This window comes from Camarhynchus parvulus, chromosome 14 (genome assembly GCF_901933205.1).
Source record: "Camarhynchus parvulus chromosome 14, STF_HiC, whole genome shotgun sequence".
In the NCBI taxonomy this organism is placed as follows: Eukaryota; Metazoa; Chordata; class Aves; order Passeriformes; family Thraupidae; genus Camarhynchus; species Camarhynchus parvulus.
This window is the reverse complement of record NC_044584.1, coordinates 1,449,839-1,463,719: the sequence shown is the minus strand read 5'-3', so window position 1 is coordinate 1,463,719 and position 13,881 is coordinate 1,449,839. Positions and strand designations below refer to the sequence as shown.

General features: G+C 71.1%; 3 protein-coding genes across 4 annotated transcripts in view; 2 read left to right on the top strand and 1 right to left on the bottom strand.

The window, feature by feature from the left end:
* The window catches only part of LOC115909228 (coronin-7-like), a 34,638-nt gene extending 33,506 nt beyond the window's left edge, over positions 1-1,132 (top strand). Inside the window, exons 24-29 of the mRNA XM_030958389.1 lie at positions 54-143; positions 221-337; positions 419-554; positions 650-741; positions 823-909; positions 988-1,132. Of these exons, the coding sequence (XP_030814249.1) occupies positions 54-143; positions 221-337; positions 419-554; positions 650-741; positions 823-909; positions 988-993 (528 nt within the window). The 3' untranslated portion in view covers positions 994-1,132. The remainder of the gene's footprint in view (positions 1-53; positions 144-220; positions 338-418; positions 555-649; positions 742-822; positions 910-987) is intronic.
* Positions 1,133-1,827: 695 nt separating this feature from the next.
* On the top strand, positions 1,828-4,403 carry PAM16 (presequence translocase associated motor 16). Its single transcript, XM_030958387.1, has 5 exons — positions 1,828-1,859; positions 2,343-2,427; positions 2,823-2,962; positions 3,352-3,417; positions 3,664-4,403. The coding sequence occupies exons 1-5, from the start codon at positions 1,857-1,859 to the stop codon at positions 3,748-3,750; spliced, it is 381 nt and encodes a 126-aa protein (XP_030814247.1). The 5' UTR covers positions 1,828-1,856; the 3' UTR covers positions 3,751-4,403.
* Positions 4,404-4,651: 248 nt separating this feature from the next.
* Positions 4,652-12,496, bottom strand: GLIS2 (GLIS family zinc finger 2). Of its 2 annotated transcripts, none has more exons than XM_030958384.1 (6): positions 12,439-12,496; positions 8,348-8,720; positions 7,761-7,982; positions 7,157-7,290; positions 6,489-6,607; positions 4,652-6,364 (listed from the first exon to the last, which is right to left on the bottom strand). In XM_030958384.1, exons 2-6 carry the CDS (start codon positions 8,702-8,704, stop codon positions 5,577-5,579), a joined length of 1,620 nt encoding a protein of 539 aa, XP_030814244.1. In that variant the 5' UTR covers positions 8,705-8,720; positions 12,439-12,496; the 3' UTR covers positions 4,652-5,576. The 2 variants fall into 2 exon arrangements, with proteins under 2 accessions (XP_030814244.1, XP_030814245.1); XM_030958385.1 differs by having other exon boundaries at positions 7,761-7,937.
* Positions 12,497-13,881: the final 1,385 nt, after the last annotated feature.

Genomic DNA, 13,881 nt, shown 5'->3' with positions numbered 1-13,881 from the left:
GCACCCCACGGTGTCCATGTCCCCTGACAGTCCCTGTCTCACTCCATCCCCAGGGTGACACCAGAGTCTTCCTCTATGAAGTGACCCCTGAGCCCCCCTATTTCCTCGAGTGCAACAGCTTCACCTCCAATGAACCCCACAAGGTAAAGGGGGGATATGCTGCCTGTCCCTGACCCCCTACCTGTGCTGCCAGACCCCGCTCACACCCCCACCCCACCAGGGCTTCGTCTTCCTGCCCAAAACGGCGTGCGAGGTGCGGGAGGTGGAGTTTGCGCGGGCGCTGCGCCTGGGCCAGAGCAGCCTGGAGCCCGTGGCTTTCCACGTGCCACGCGTCAAGGTGGGTGCCAGGGGGGGCTGGCCGTGTTTGAAGAGGGGGACACAAGGGACAACACCCCCTGAGCGCCCCTTTTCCCCGCAGAAGGAGTACTTCCAGGACGATCTGTACCCGCCCACCCGCGTGTGGTGGGAGCCGGCGCTGGCTGCGGGTGCCTGGCTGGACGGGCAGGACGGGCAGCAGCGCCGCGCCAGCCTGCGCCCCGCTGACATGGTGCCAGGTGGGTACGGGGGCTGGGCGAGGAGCCCCGGCCCTCAGGGGGCTTTGGTCAAAGGGGTAGAGCCCTCCCGCCCCACGGTGACACCGCTCTCGCAGTGAGTGAGGCCCCCAAAGAGGCGCCGGCTCGGAAGTTCGTCCCTGCGTCCGTGTACCTGGAGGAGAAGACAGACGAGCAGAAGAAGGAGGAGGTGGGTTCAGGGCTGAGCACCCTGCGCCGGCGCCGGGGGTGATGCCCCGCGCCCCACGGCTCTGCCCGGCTCTCCCCACAGCTCCTCAGCGCCATGGTGGCCCGGCTGGGCAACAGGGACGACCCGCTGCCGCAGGACTCCTTCGAGGGCGTGGACGAGGACGAGTGGGTGAGTGCGGGACGGGACACACGGCCCCGGCCGGGTCCGCCCGGCCCCGCCGCGCCCCTCACCCCCGGCCTCCCGCAGGACTAGGCCGGAACCGGGACAGAGCAGCCGGGACCCCGCACCCGCCGGGACCCGCGGGGCCACCACCAGGAGGAGGAGGAGGAGGAGGAGGAAGAAGAGGTGGAGGAGGCGCAGGGCCCGCCGCGGGCAGGACCCGCTATTAAAGCCGCTGCACCAGCACCGTGTCCTGCCGTGATCCTGGGACACCGGGGGGGACCGGGAATGGGGAGACACAGGGAACGAGGGGCATGTGGACCGGGGGCGACACAGGGACAGGCTCCGGGGGGATGCGGGCATCGGGGTGACACAGGGACCGACAGCGGGGGACACGGTAACCGAGCGGGACACGAGGACCGGGGCGGGGGGTACAGAAGGACACAGGGATCGACAGCGGGGGACACGGAAATCGGGGATAACACAGGGACCGAGGGAGAGCCAGGGACCGCGGCAGGGGGGAACACAGGGACCGGCACCGAGGGGAAACGGGACGGGTACTGGGATGGGACAGAGACTGGGGGGACGCCGGGACAGGCACAGGTACAACACAGGGACCGTGGATGGGGGGGCACAGGGACCGGGGGCACACGGGGACCAGGGGGACACCGGGACCGGGGATGGGGAGGTCACAGGGACCGGGGGCGCACGGGGACCGGGGGGACACAGGGACCGGGGGCGCACGGGGACCGGGGGGACACAGGGACCGGGGGCGCACGGGGAGCGGGGCCGGGGAAGTCGCGCCCCGCCCGCGGCGAGCCTCCGGCGCGGGGACACCGCCAGAGGGCGCTGTGGCCGCAGAGGGGACGCTCCGCCCGCGCCGCCGCCGTCTCGGTGTCCGCCGTGACCCTCAGCCCCGGCCACGTGACCGGCGGGGCGGAAGCGGCGGCGGGGACATGGTGAGAGGGGACGGGGGACGCGGCGGGGGGACAGCGGGACCGGGGGGCAGAGCTGGGGCGGGACAGGGCCCGGGCAGGGGCAGCGGGATCGGGAGTGTGCTAAGCAGCTGGTTCCGGGAGAGCCAGGGCCACTGGAGAGGGGACAGGGACAGGGGAAGGGGTCACAGGACCAGGGAAGGGGGAAGAAGTCGTGGGGAGGGGGGACAGGGACGGAGAAGAGGGGAGCAGGGACAGGGAGGGGGTGAGAGGACCAGCGGAGAGGGGACAGGGCATGGGGACAAGGGACAGAGACAGGGGAGAGGGGAGGGGGCCTGGGGAAGGTATCACAGGGCCTGGGTGGGGGGACAGGGACAGAGAAGGGGGGACAGGGCCAGGTAGGGCCATGACAGAAATCAGATGGGATCAGAGCAGCCCCCCGGGGGATGGGGAGAGGTGACAGGGCAAAGGAGCCGTGGTGGCTGTGACAGCAGGCTGTCCCCGCAGGCCAAGTACCTGGCACAGATCATCCTGGTGGGGGCCCAGGTGGTGGGACGGGCCTTCATGCGGGCGCTGCGCCAGGAGTTTGCAGGTAGGAGCTGGGATGCTGCCCCACGAGCTCCGTGTGCCCACGCTGCCCTGCCGGGCACTGCTCCCCATCCCCACCCTTCCCTGGGCACCCCAGGGCTGGGCCTGCAGGGGACACTGCCAGGTTGTCACAGGGCACCGTCCTGGCCCTGGCACTGCTGCCAGGCTCCCAGAGATCCCAGCACCCCGAAGGGCAGCGTGGGACAATCCCTGGGCTGTGATCCTGCCTTGCCTGCTCCCTGCCACCTCCCTGGCACTGGGACGGCATCCAGATGGCCCCGGGGTGGCTGGGGGGGACAGCGGGGGACACTGGGCTCTGGGCACCTGGAAGTGCCCAGGCTTTGCTGCCTGAGGCCCGGGTGGCCGGGCTGGCAGGGGCCTGATCTCGCGTGTCCCCAGCGAGCCAGGCCGCGGCCGATGCGCGGGGCCGAGCCGAGAGGCCCCAGTCTGCTGCTGCCTCCAGGATCATCGGCATCAGCCTCCAGGAAGCCCAGCAGATCCTCAACGTCTCCAGCCTCAACCCTGAGGAGATCCAGAAGGTAGAGGCTTCCCTGGAGCCAGGGAGGGGTGGTGCTGGCAGGCCTGGCCTCTCCAGGGGTGCTGCTGTGCACGGGGGTGGCAGCTGGTCCTCCGTGCTGTCTTGGGCCCAGTTAATCACAGCTTGAGGATTTTGAGGATTCCCTGCCCCAGCTGGAGCAGCCCTCCAGGCTTGGCCTCTGCGTCTGCCCAGCGGGGCTGCTCAGGGAGGGAATGTGGGAGCTCTGGAGGTGCCCTGCTGGGAACATGGCGGCTCCCAAGGGGTGTCAGGCAGAGCCAGCCGTGTCCCAGGATCACTCTTCAGCAGTCTCTGGGGAGTGGGAGGCACCAGAGTTTGGGAGTGGGAATGGCAAGGCTGGAGGTGCCTCTGACCCAGAGCTTCTCTCAGCAGAACTACGACCACTTGTTCAAGGTGAACGATAAATCAGTGGGAGGCTCCTTCTACCTGCAGTCCAAGGTGAGCGCCAGGAGGGGCAGGGAGGGGCTGCACCTTCCTTCCCCTGCCTGGGCTTGGGACAGCAGGGCCTGGATATACCCTTGGATGAGGCAGGGAGGGGAGGGAGCATCCCGTCCCTGGGTGTCCCCCCATCCCTGGGTGTCCCCCTATCCCTGGGTGTCCCCCCATCCCTGGGTGTCCCTCTATCCCTGAGTGTCCCCCCATCCCTGGGTGTCCCCCTATCCCTGGTGTCCCCCTGTGGCACAGGTGGTGCGAGCCAAGGAGCGGCTGGACGAGGAGCTGCGCATCCAGGCCAAGGGTGACAAGGACAAGGGGCGGAAAGCTGAGACGTGACTGCTGCCACCCCTGCCCTCCGTGCCCCTCACCCTTAACTTATAGGTAGCCAATAAACACCGTGTCCTCCAGCACCTGGCCTGGCTGCTCCACACCCGGGGAGGGAGCGGGGTCCTGCCTGCCCAGCGCTGCCCTGCAGGGATTGGCCCCTGCGAGGGGCTGTGCTCACCCAGGGGAGGAGGAGGAGGCAGCTGGGGAAGAAGGGGTGTCCCCAGGGCATTGGGGCTGCCAGGGCTCAAATGGCACTGGGGGAGGCTGCAGGAGCTATTTTTGGCGGGGAAGTTGGATGCTCTTGGATGGAGTGCACCTCTGGCTCCATACCCTGGCAGTGCTGTGCCGTCACCTCCTCCCAGTGTGGATGGCTGCTGGCTCGGGGTGAGGGGCTGTGAGGGGACACCCCGTGGCTGTCCCCACCTGCAGCTCACCCCCCAGATGCTGGCAGGGTTTCTGTGGTGCTGAGGCTGCCTGAGCAGGAGCGTGGGGACACGGCTGGGGGTCAGGCAGGGCCAGCCGTGCCCCCAAGGTCACACCCGTCCCTCCCCCTGCACCCCTCAGTCCCCATGGCGGGCTCCTTGCCGTTGGCACCACGGACTGAAACAGGAACTTAATTCAACTTCACTTTATTGTTTTCTTAATAAACTTCCTCTCCCCTGGACGAATATAGTGTTACAGTCGTTAGCTTATCTCGTACTTGTGCAGTCCTTACACGCTACGCTAACAGCGATGGAGCCCAACAGGAGGAAAATAAAAACAACCCAGAAACTACGATAGAAAGGCACTTCGAGACCGTTAAAATACTGATGTCCTGGAATGTGCAACAACAAACCGATGAGGAGCGAGGAGACGTTTCACCGGCCGGGGCGGCCTGGTCGAGGGCCCGCAGCCATGCTGGGCTGGGGCAGCGCCGGGCGGCCGCGGTGAGGGCAGGGAGACCGGCTCCCTGCGGGGCACCCCCGGCACGGGGGCGGGACTGCGGACACCCCCGTGGCTCGGAGCCAGCGGGACGCGTGTGTGACCCCGGGGGGGGCTCCGAGCTGCGCCCGCGCTGAGGCTGGGCACGCTGCCCCACGGCCGGGGCTCGCCCGGGAGCATCCATCCCCCGGCGCAGCCCCGGGAGCGGTGCCCGGCAGCCGCTGCCGGCCGTGCCTGCGCTGCCCGCATGCGCTCGCGGTGCGTGGTTAGGTATGAACGTAGCTAGAGGGGGGCAGTGCCCCGGCGAGCGGCACACCGGCCGTGTGCCTTGTCACGGGAGGGCCGGGGAGGCGGCGGGGACGGAGCGGGGAGGAGGCGAGCGGGCGCCGGGCCGGCGAGTGCCCAGCCAGCTGGGCCCGGCACGGGCTGCCGGGGCTGGGATGGCACGGCCGGGCACGGCTGGCGGCTGCGGAGCGGCCGGGCCCCCGGCTGTCACCCCGCTGTCCGTGCGGCAGAGCCTGGGGGCTGCGGCCCCCACAGCAGCACCGAGGGCTCGGGCAGGGACACGCCGAGTCAGCGGAAGCAGGAGAGCCCAAGCGGGACCCTGTCGGAGCAGGGGGCTGGTCGAGAAATAAATAGCGGCGTATCCGGCTGCCCAGGGCCGGGGAGGGGAGAGGGGGCAGGGGAACCCCCCTGTGCCCCACCTGCCCCCAGCACGGGGTCGCAGCCGGCTCCGGCCGCCGAGGGATTATTGCTTTTCTCAGAAGAGTCCGTTCTTCTTTCGTGACGGGTAAAAGCACGAGCGAGGCCCCGCCGGGGCTGCAGGGGGAGGAGGGGGCCATGCCCCCCGTCCCCAGACGGGAGCGGGATCTGCCCACGGGGCCGGCGGCTGACCCCGGGCATCGTCGGGCCCCTCAGTTGACGGCGGCGGGTTTGAGCAGCAGGGAGCCGGGGGGGATGAGCACCCAGCCCGGGGGCAGCGCCTCGGGGCTGCCCCCCGAGCTGACACCGGCCGAGAGGTCGAGCACGGCCCCCGGCAGCAGCGCCAGGCTCTCGGGGGGCACCCGCGGCCGCCCCGGCTCCGTCCTTTCGCCCCTCTCCTTGCGGCTCTCCAGCCCCTTGCCCGCCTTGGGCGGCCGCCCCTCAGCCCCGCTGCCCTTCTCCCCCTCGGCCTTGGCCCCGCCGGCCAGCAGCGACATGACGGGCAGCCCCAGCCCCGCCGCGAAGGGCGAGGGCAGCAGCGGGCTCTTGGCCAAGTTCAAGGGGCCGCCGTTGAGGGGCAGGACGGGGCCGGGCAGGGCGGGCAGCGCGCCCGCAGCCCCGCAGCCCAGGGCGCTGAGATCGAGCGGCGCCGGTGCCAACGGGATGGGCAGCGCCGGCAGCCCCGGCGGAGCGAAGAGGGCGGCGGGGTTGGGGATGACGAGCTGCGCCCCGTTAACGTAGGGCACCTCCGCCGAGCCCAGGGGCGTTTTGGGAGGCGGGTGGACCTTGAGCATCTCCGGGTGCTCGGGGGACACAAAATGGCCGTGGGCTTTGATGTGCTTGCGGAGGGAGCTGGGGTCGGTGTAGCGCTTGTGGCAGCCCGGCATCTTGCACGAGTAGGGCTTCTCCACGTAGTGCGTGCGGGTGTGCTTGAAGCGGTCGCTGGAGTTGGAGTAACGCTTGTTGCAGCCTTCGTAGGGGCAGATGTAGGGCTTCTCACCTGCGGGACAGCAGCACCGGGTCTGCCAGGGGCACTGGCCCTGCCGCGCCCCCCGAGCCCCCTGAGCCCCCCAAGCGCCCCGAGCCCCAGCAGTGCAGCGCAGTGCGGGGGCTGCTGTGCTGACCTGTGTGCGAGCGGTTGTGGATTTTCAGGTTCTCCAGGCGGGAGAAGCTCTTGTTGCAGGTGGGGCAGCGATGCGGCTTCTCGTTGGTGTGCGTCCGGATGTGGATCAGCATCTTGTACCTGCCAGGATTGGGGCAATCACAGAATCATGGAATGGGCTGGGTTGGGAAGACTTAAAGTTTGTGTAATTCAAACCCCCCCTGCCGTGGGCAGGGACACTTTCCACTATCCCAAGCCCTGCCCAGCCTGGCCTTGGGCGCTGCCAGGGATCCAGGGGCAGCCACAGCTGATCTGGGCACCCTGTGCCAGGGCCTGCCCACCCTCACAGGGAACAGTTTCCTCCCAGTATTCATCTAAATTTCTCCTCTTTTAGTTTAAAACTGTTCATCCTTCTCCTATCACCATCTGCCCATGGAAGCATTGTGGAGGGAATGCTAGGGAGGGAGTCAGCCCTGCCTTCCAGGGCAAGTCCCTGTCCCCATGCCTTGGCTATGGTGTGGGAGAGCAGGGACATCCAGGCCAGCCCAGTCACCCAGCCCCCCCAGGACCTCACACCCTGCATGAGAGAGGGAGGGACAGATGGAAACTTCCCCTGCATATCCCCAGTGCTGGGCTCCTGCCTCCCCACAGCAGCCCCCCAGAGACCCCCCCAGAGCCCCCCATGCCCACCTGGCATTGAAGCCCCTGCCATGGCGGGCACAGCCCTCCCAGTGGCAGCAGTACCCCGCGTCCTTCTCGGGTTTGACGTGGAAGTCGTTGACGTGGTCCACCAGGTCTTGCAGGAGGTCGAAGAACTGGTTGCACTGTGGGCAGGAGGCTGGGGGTGAGGGAGCCCAGCAGGGTGGGCACCAGGGGGGACAGACCCCCCATCATGGCCAGCACCTGCCCCCCACCCCATCGCAGCTCCCACCTGTGTGCAGCAGCACCAGCATTTGGGGAAATGGAAAAGGCCTTTGCTTGACCCCCAGCCCTGCATCACCCCCCAGCACCTCTGCACAGCACCCACCTCCCCATCACCACCTTCCCAGCCCTAAAACTTATCCTCCCCAGGATTTCCTGTCCCTGCTTGGCCTCCCAGCCCCAAAACTCCCCCACAGCCCCAAAGAGCTCTGCCATGGCCTTCCAGCCCCATGTCCTCTCCCCTGCCCCAAAATTCCCCTGCATGTCCCCCATCCTTGCAATGCCCATGTGGTCTCCCAGCCGCTGATCACCACCTGTGCCCCCTCAAAGCTCCCACACACCCCCACCATAACTCCCAGCTCTCCCTGCTGACCTTGGACCAGCGGCAGACGAGCTGCTTGGGCAGGGGCAGCTCGGGGGGGAGCCGTTTCTCCTTGCTGGGGGGCAGGAAGGCGGCGGGGGGCAGGTGCAGGGCCCCCCCGGCCCCCAGCGGCAGGAAGAACTGGAAGGAGCTGGGGAGGCCATCAATGTAGCGCAGGGACTGGAAATCCTGGAGCAGAGTCCGGATGGAGGAGCAGTGGGGCACAGGGCCAAGCTGGATGGAGACCCCCAGAGAAGCCCCCCGAGCCCTTCAAGAGATTCTTCCCAGCCCCCCAGGAACCCCAGAACCTCGCAGAGACCCCCCCAGAGACCCCCCTGAGATCCCCCCACGCTCCCCAAAAACCCCCTAGATCTGCCACCCCCCCCAGGGACCCCAAAACCCCACAGAGACCCCCAGAGACACCCCAAAAAGACCTCCCAGGAGCCTCCCCGGGGATACCTCTGGGGTCAGGGGCCGGGGGGGGCAGGCAGGACATTGACCCCGGGCTGTGTGTACAGCGGCAGCACCGGGCACGCTGCCGAGGTCGGGCACAGTCCCCACAGCTGGGGACACCTCGGGGGGGCCACAGCCATACTTACGTGTGGGGTGAGGGGGCCGGGCAGGTCCCCGCTGCCCTGGCGCTCAGGGGACAGCGAGGCGCTGCCCGCCGGAGACTCCCCCCCGGAGCGGGGCGAGAGGCTGAGATCCACCACGGGCACCGGGAAGCGCCCGTCCAGCGGCTCCACCAGCCTGGAGTGTCCCAGGAGCCCGGGCGACGGCGAGGCTGGCACGGCCCGGCGACCCCCCCGGCTGCCCCCTCGGCCCTCCCCGGCCGGCGGGGTGTCCGGGCGCTGGGCAGCGCGGGCTCGGGGGCCGGAGGGGCCCCGCTTCTCGCGGGCAGCTCGCAGCTTGGAGATGCTCAGCTTGAGGTCCAGGGGCTCCTCCAGGGAATGCATGGTGCCGGGGTGGGCTCTGCGGGGGACACCCAGGGGTCACCGGTGCCACCCAGAGCATCGGCCCAGCCCGGCCCCATGGCAATGCCCGCTCTGCCCCGGGCCGGAGGACGCGGGGCTGGCACGGAGACCGTGCCGTCCCTTGCGGCCACCCTGCCGCGGCCCCCTCCCGCAGCGGGCAAAGGGCAGGGCATGGCACCGCGCCCCCCCCACCCCGGCCCTTCGGTGTCCCCAGTGTGTCCTCTCCGTGTCGCCGGCACAGCCCCTTGGCTCGCGACCAAACCTTGCCGGGGATTGCCAAATCCCCTGGGCACCCGCGGAGCTACAACCGTGGCGTCCCCATTCCACCACCCCCCCCCATCCGTTCATCCATCCGTCCGTCCGTCCGTCAGTCCCCGCGGGCCTGCCCCAGCGAGGCCTTTCCCAGCGGCAGAGGAGGGCGGTGGCGGCCACCAGCCCGGCGCTGACCCGGGCGGCCGAGCCCGCTGGCCCCAGCCCCGGAGGCGGCAGAGCTTCCTCCCCCGCCGGGGCCCCTTCCCCGCCGGCCAACGCCGCCGCTGCCGGGGCCGAGCAGGGGCTGCCGGCCGCACGGCGTGGCACGGAACGGCACGGAGCGGCATGGCACGGCACACAGCACAATGCCACCCTCGCGACTCGGCCGCCGCACATCTGGCGGGCAGCTGAGAACGGGCAGCTCGGCACAGCAGTGAGCGCCCCATGCCGTCCCCCGGCTGTGCCCCGCGGCCACCCGCATCGCCCGGGGCAGGCCGGGGGCGGCCGAGGGGCCGTGTCGGGGGGCACGGCGCACCCAGCACACGTGGCAGCGGGGGGGCCCCTCCATCCCCACCCCGCCCCGGGGGGCCCGGCCCCCGCCCTGCCCCGCCGGAGGGGCCCCCCGCGCTGGCGGGGGTCCAGCCCGGCTCAGACGCTGAGGAATGCGGAGGAGCCGCGGGGGGCATGGGGCCCGGGCGGCGGGGCGGGGACCCCCCGCCTGCACCCCCGAGCTGGCCGAGGGGCCGGCCCCAGGGGGGGTTCCTGTCCCAGGCTCCCGGCGTGGGAGGAGCCGCCCCACAGCATCGCATCCCCCTGAGCCTCCCGCGGCCGGGGGTCAGCCCCATAGGCGGGTCCCTCCTCTTCAGTGGGGGGGTCCTCGCCTGAGCACGCACCTCCTCCCGCTCCGGAGGCTGCCCCATCTCCGCGTCCCGTCTCCCGGGACAGGGACTCGCACTGAGCTCTCCCGGCCTGCCCGCAGTGGGGCCCTTCCCCTCTGGGGGGGCTCGCCCTGCGCCCCACTGCGGGGTGTGCCCATGGGCTGTCCCCACCCTGAGCCCCACCACGCTTCTCGGGCTCCAGCACCCCCCTGTGCCCCACAGCCTGGTGGCACAGCTCGGGGACAGACAGACAGACACAGGCAGGACCCCACAGCTGGGGTGGCACAGCAGGACCCCCAGCCCAGGGAGTGGGACGGGGGGCTGGCATCTCCCCGGCCACGGTGGGGCCAGGCAAGGCGTCACTGCTGGTCCCACCACGACGCTCGTGTCCTCACGTCCTCGGGCTTGGGAGGTTGGGGGGGTCCCGGTGCGGGCGGTGCTGGGTGGGGACCGCAGCCATCCCCGGGCGGGCCGGTGGGAAAGGGGCCTCCAGCCGCTGACGCCAGGGCTCCCAGCGCGGCCGCGGGCGGGCGAGCAGGAGGCTGCCAAACCACGCGGCCTCGGGAAACGGGGCGCCGCGGGGGCCCCGCCGGGATGGGGACGGGGACAAGCCCTGCGGTGGCTTGGCCGGACGCCCCAGCACCTGCGGCCCCCGCGCGAGGCCCCTGCCCGCTCCTGCCTGCCCCTGCCCGCTCTCCCCCCATGGCCTCTCCTGCCCGCGCCAGGCGCTGCCAGCCCAGCCCCAGCCCGGCTTCCCCCCCGCCACACCAGTTCAAACCAGTCCGTCGCGGGGCTGGGCCCAGGGGCTTCCCAGTCCGGGTGGGGGCCGCTGGGATGGAGTCCGGGCGCGGGCGGGGGGAGCCCCCCATCTCCATCCCCTGGGCCCCCCGCACTGCCTGGGACGGCCGGGGGACCCGGGGTGACCCCGGTGCGGTGCCAGCTCTCCAGGCTGCTGGCATTGCCGGGGTGTCGTGTGTCCCCCCTCCAGCCCCAAACCCGCCAGGAATAGCACGGAGGGAGCGCGGGCAGCGGCTCCCGCGGCGCGGTGGGCTCGGGGATGGCGGCGGGGCGGGATGGCAGTGCCATCGCCAGGGGACGGTGACCCCGGGGCTCGGGGAGTGGGAGCGGTGCCAGCGCTGCAGGCAGGGCTCGGTCTCCGCCGCCGTGGCAATTGGCAGCGGCAGGCTGGCACCGCCGCGACGGGGGGCACTCCCCGGAGCCCCCCGTGCCAGGGCAGCGTGGGTGGGTTGGCAGGATGCGGGTCATTGTCCCCACGGCTGCTGGCAGGACACGGGCGCCCGTGGGACCCGCCATTGCTGCTTGTCCCACTGCAGATGGTGCTGGCACTGCCACAGCCGCTCCTCACGGGAGCCCACCGGTGCCTGACGGGTCTGTGGGAGGGGAGGGGGGGTCACATCCTGCTGGTAGCTCCATCTTGTCACTGTGGCCCTCCAGCACCCGTCACCCCGCGCCAGCCGGCAGCTGCCAAAGGTGTCCCCGGGAGTGGACACGGCTGTGATCCCCGAGCTGAGGCCGGTGCCGTGGTTGCCCCTTCCCGGGCATGCGGAAGCCGTGGGGATCCTGGCGGAGGGCTGACAGCAGCCCCCTGGCACCCCGGGAGCAGCCCCACAGCAGCGCCGCCAGCGCCAGGGCCCCCGCCAGCCCTGCCTGGGGACACAGCTGGGGCAGGCGGGGACAGCAGCGGGGTGGTCCCCGGCACCCAGCGGAGCAGCGCCCTGGGTGCGGCAGCATCGCGGGGATGGGGGCACATGGGGACCCGGGCTGGGGGAGGCGGTGACAGCAGGGTGACAAAGGCATGGGGAAGGGGAGGTGTCCACTGGCTGCAGGGTTTCTCCATGCTGGGCAGGGAACGAGCGCCTGCAGCAGAGCCTAGGGACACCGGGGACAATTTGTGGTCCCCGCGGCTGGCACCTCAGGGAGGGGGTCACACCATCCTAGTCCCCAAAACACCCCACAATGGCACAGCCTGGGCTTGGCCGCCCCACGCCTCAGCCCCACGAGGCCGTGGGATTGTCACCCCCCATGGTGGGGACTGTCACCTCTCACGACGGGGATCGGGAGGCCCCCACCAAGGGGACCGGGGTGACGGGCAGCTGCCGGGCGGTGGCACCGCCGGCGTGAGACCGGGATGGGGACGCCCTGCACCCCCCACCCAATGCCACCCTTTCTTCCCTCTCGCCCCATGGGGACACTGGTGTGTCCCCGGAGGTGGCCGCAACCGGGCAGAGCCACCCAGCGCGTCCCCGCCGCAGCCCCCGCCCCACGGCCAAGGTCAGGACACCCGCCCGGGGTGCGGGGGGACGGCGGGTGACGGTCACCCCCCCCCGGCACCCACCGGGCAGCGGGGAAACCCCCTCTCTTCATTTCCCTCGGGGGTGCGGCGGGGCCACGTCCCCCCCCGACCCGCTCCCTGGGCTGCAGGGGGGGCTGCAGGTGCCGAGGAACCCCCCGCACCCCGAGGGCGGCGAGGAAGGGGCTGCCCGGAGGCTCCCCCTTCCCCCCGGCGGTGGCAGCATCCTCCTCATCGTCCTCCTCCCCTCCGCGGTGCCCGGAGCGCGACCGTACCTGCGGCGGGGGCTCAGCGCCGGGCGGGAAGCGGGGCGGGGTGCGGGGCTCGGCGGAGCGGGGCCCCCGGGGCCGGGGCCGGTGCCGGGCGGGGGCGCGGGCCGCTCCGCCACATCCGCAGGGGCTGGGGGCGGGGGTGGCGGCGGCGGGGCTGGGCCCCCCTGCCCGGTCCCGGGGGCGGCGGCGGGGCGGGGGCTCTGCCCGCCGTGATTTATGGCCGCCCCGCACCGAGCGGCCCGGCCCCGGCTGCGGGCGGCGCTGGGCGGGGGGGGGGGCGGCCCTCCCCGCCCCCGCGGGGGGCACCGGGGGGCACCGAGCCCCGCCCCGGGGGGGGAACCCGCCGCCCCCCCGCACAAGGTCACCGCGGCGCTGCGGCAGAGCCGCCCCCCCTCCCCCGCGTGTCCGTGTCCCCTCCGCGTGTCCCTGTCCCCCCCCGGGGACGTGGCGGGGCGGGGGGCGGCGCCCACCGGAGCCCCCACCCCGTACCGGGGCGGTTTGGGGGGCCCGTGGGGGTCACCCCGGGGAAATGGGGGTTGGGGGGGATCCCCCTCCCCGCAGCGGCGGCGCCGCCCGCCCGTCGCGTGACGTCACAGAGCGGGGCTGGCGTCACGCCTGGCGGGGGCCCCCGCATGACGTCACCGGCGGGGGGGTTGTCCCGGGGCCGCGGCTCCTTCCGGCGGCAGGATGTGGCGGGGCCGGCCCGGATGCTGCAGCCTCGCCTCGCCGGGGGGGTCCCTCCCCCGGGGCCCACGCGGGTGGCTGGGCACACCCCACCCGTGATTTGATTTGGGGGCGGAATGCAGCTGCGGTGTCCCCAACGGCCCCCTCGGCACGGGGGACAGGGAGGGGGGACACGCGGCATTGCCCCACGCGGTTTTTGTTTGGTTGGGGTTTTTTTGTTGGTTTTTTTTTTTTTTTTGCGGGGAAAGCTGCAGTGTCCCCAACAGCGCCGCTGTGAAAGGGAGGACACACGCGTGGGGGACAGCACTGTCCCAGGCGGGTGGCTGAAGTCACGCCCCGCCAAAACACCCGAGGTTGTTTTGTTTCCGTTTGGGTTTTTTTGGTTTTTTTTTTTGTTTTTTTTTTGCAGGGGGAGATGCGGTGTCCTCCCTACCAAAGGGAGGGACACACGGGGAGGAAGCTCTGTTCCATGCAGACTTTTGGGTGGAGAGGGAGCTGCCGTGTCCCCAAGAGCCCCACACAAGGTGGGACAGAGTGAGGGGCACAATTGCCTCACGCGGGCAGCTGAAACCACATCTCGGCCGCGGTTTGGGGTTTTCTTTTGCGGGGACAGAGCTGCTGTGTCCCCAGCAGCCGCGCAGCAGAGCGGGGACACGGATGGAGGGACAGCTCTGACCCACGCAGGCGGCCGAAGCCGCATCCTACCCGCGCTTTGGGTGTTTCTGTGGGGGAGCCGCCGCGTCCCCAACATCCCCGCCACAA

Bases quoted from the DNA above. Each gene is read 5' to 3' on its own strand.
- GLIS2 (XM_030958384.1), bottom strand. From the start codon at position 8,704: ATGCATTCCCTGGAGGAGCCCCTGGACCTCAAGCTGAGCATCTCCAAG. The intron at 7,291-7,760 runs GTCAGCAGGGAG...TCCTGCCCACAG, and splicing joins TCGTCTGCCGCTGGTCCAAG to TGCAACCAGTTCTTCGACCT. The intron at 6,365-6,488 runs GTCAGCACAGCA...GCTGTCCCGCAG, and splicing joins CCACAACCGCTCGCACACAG to GTGAGAAGCCCTACATCTGC.
- PAM16 (XM_030958387.1), top strand. The intron at 2,428-2,822 runs GTAGGAGCTGGG...GCGTGTCCCCAG, and splicing joins GCTGCGCCAGGAGTTTGCAG to CGAGCCAGGCCGCGGCCGAT. The intron at 2,963-3,351 runs GTAGAGGCTTCC...TTCTCTCAGCAG, and splicing joins ACCCTGAGGAGATCCAGAAG to AACTACGACCACTTGTTCAA.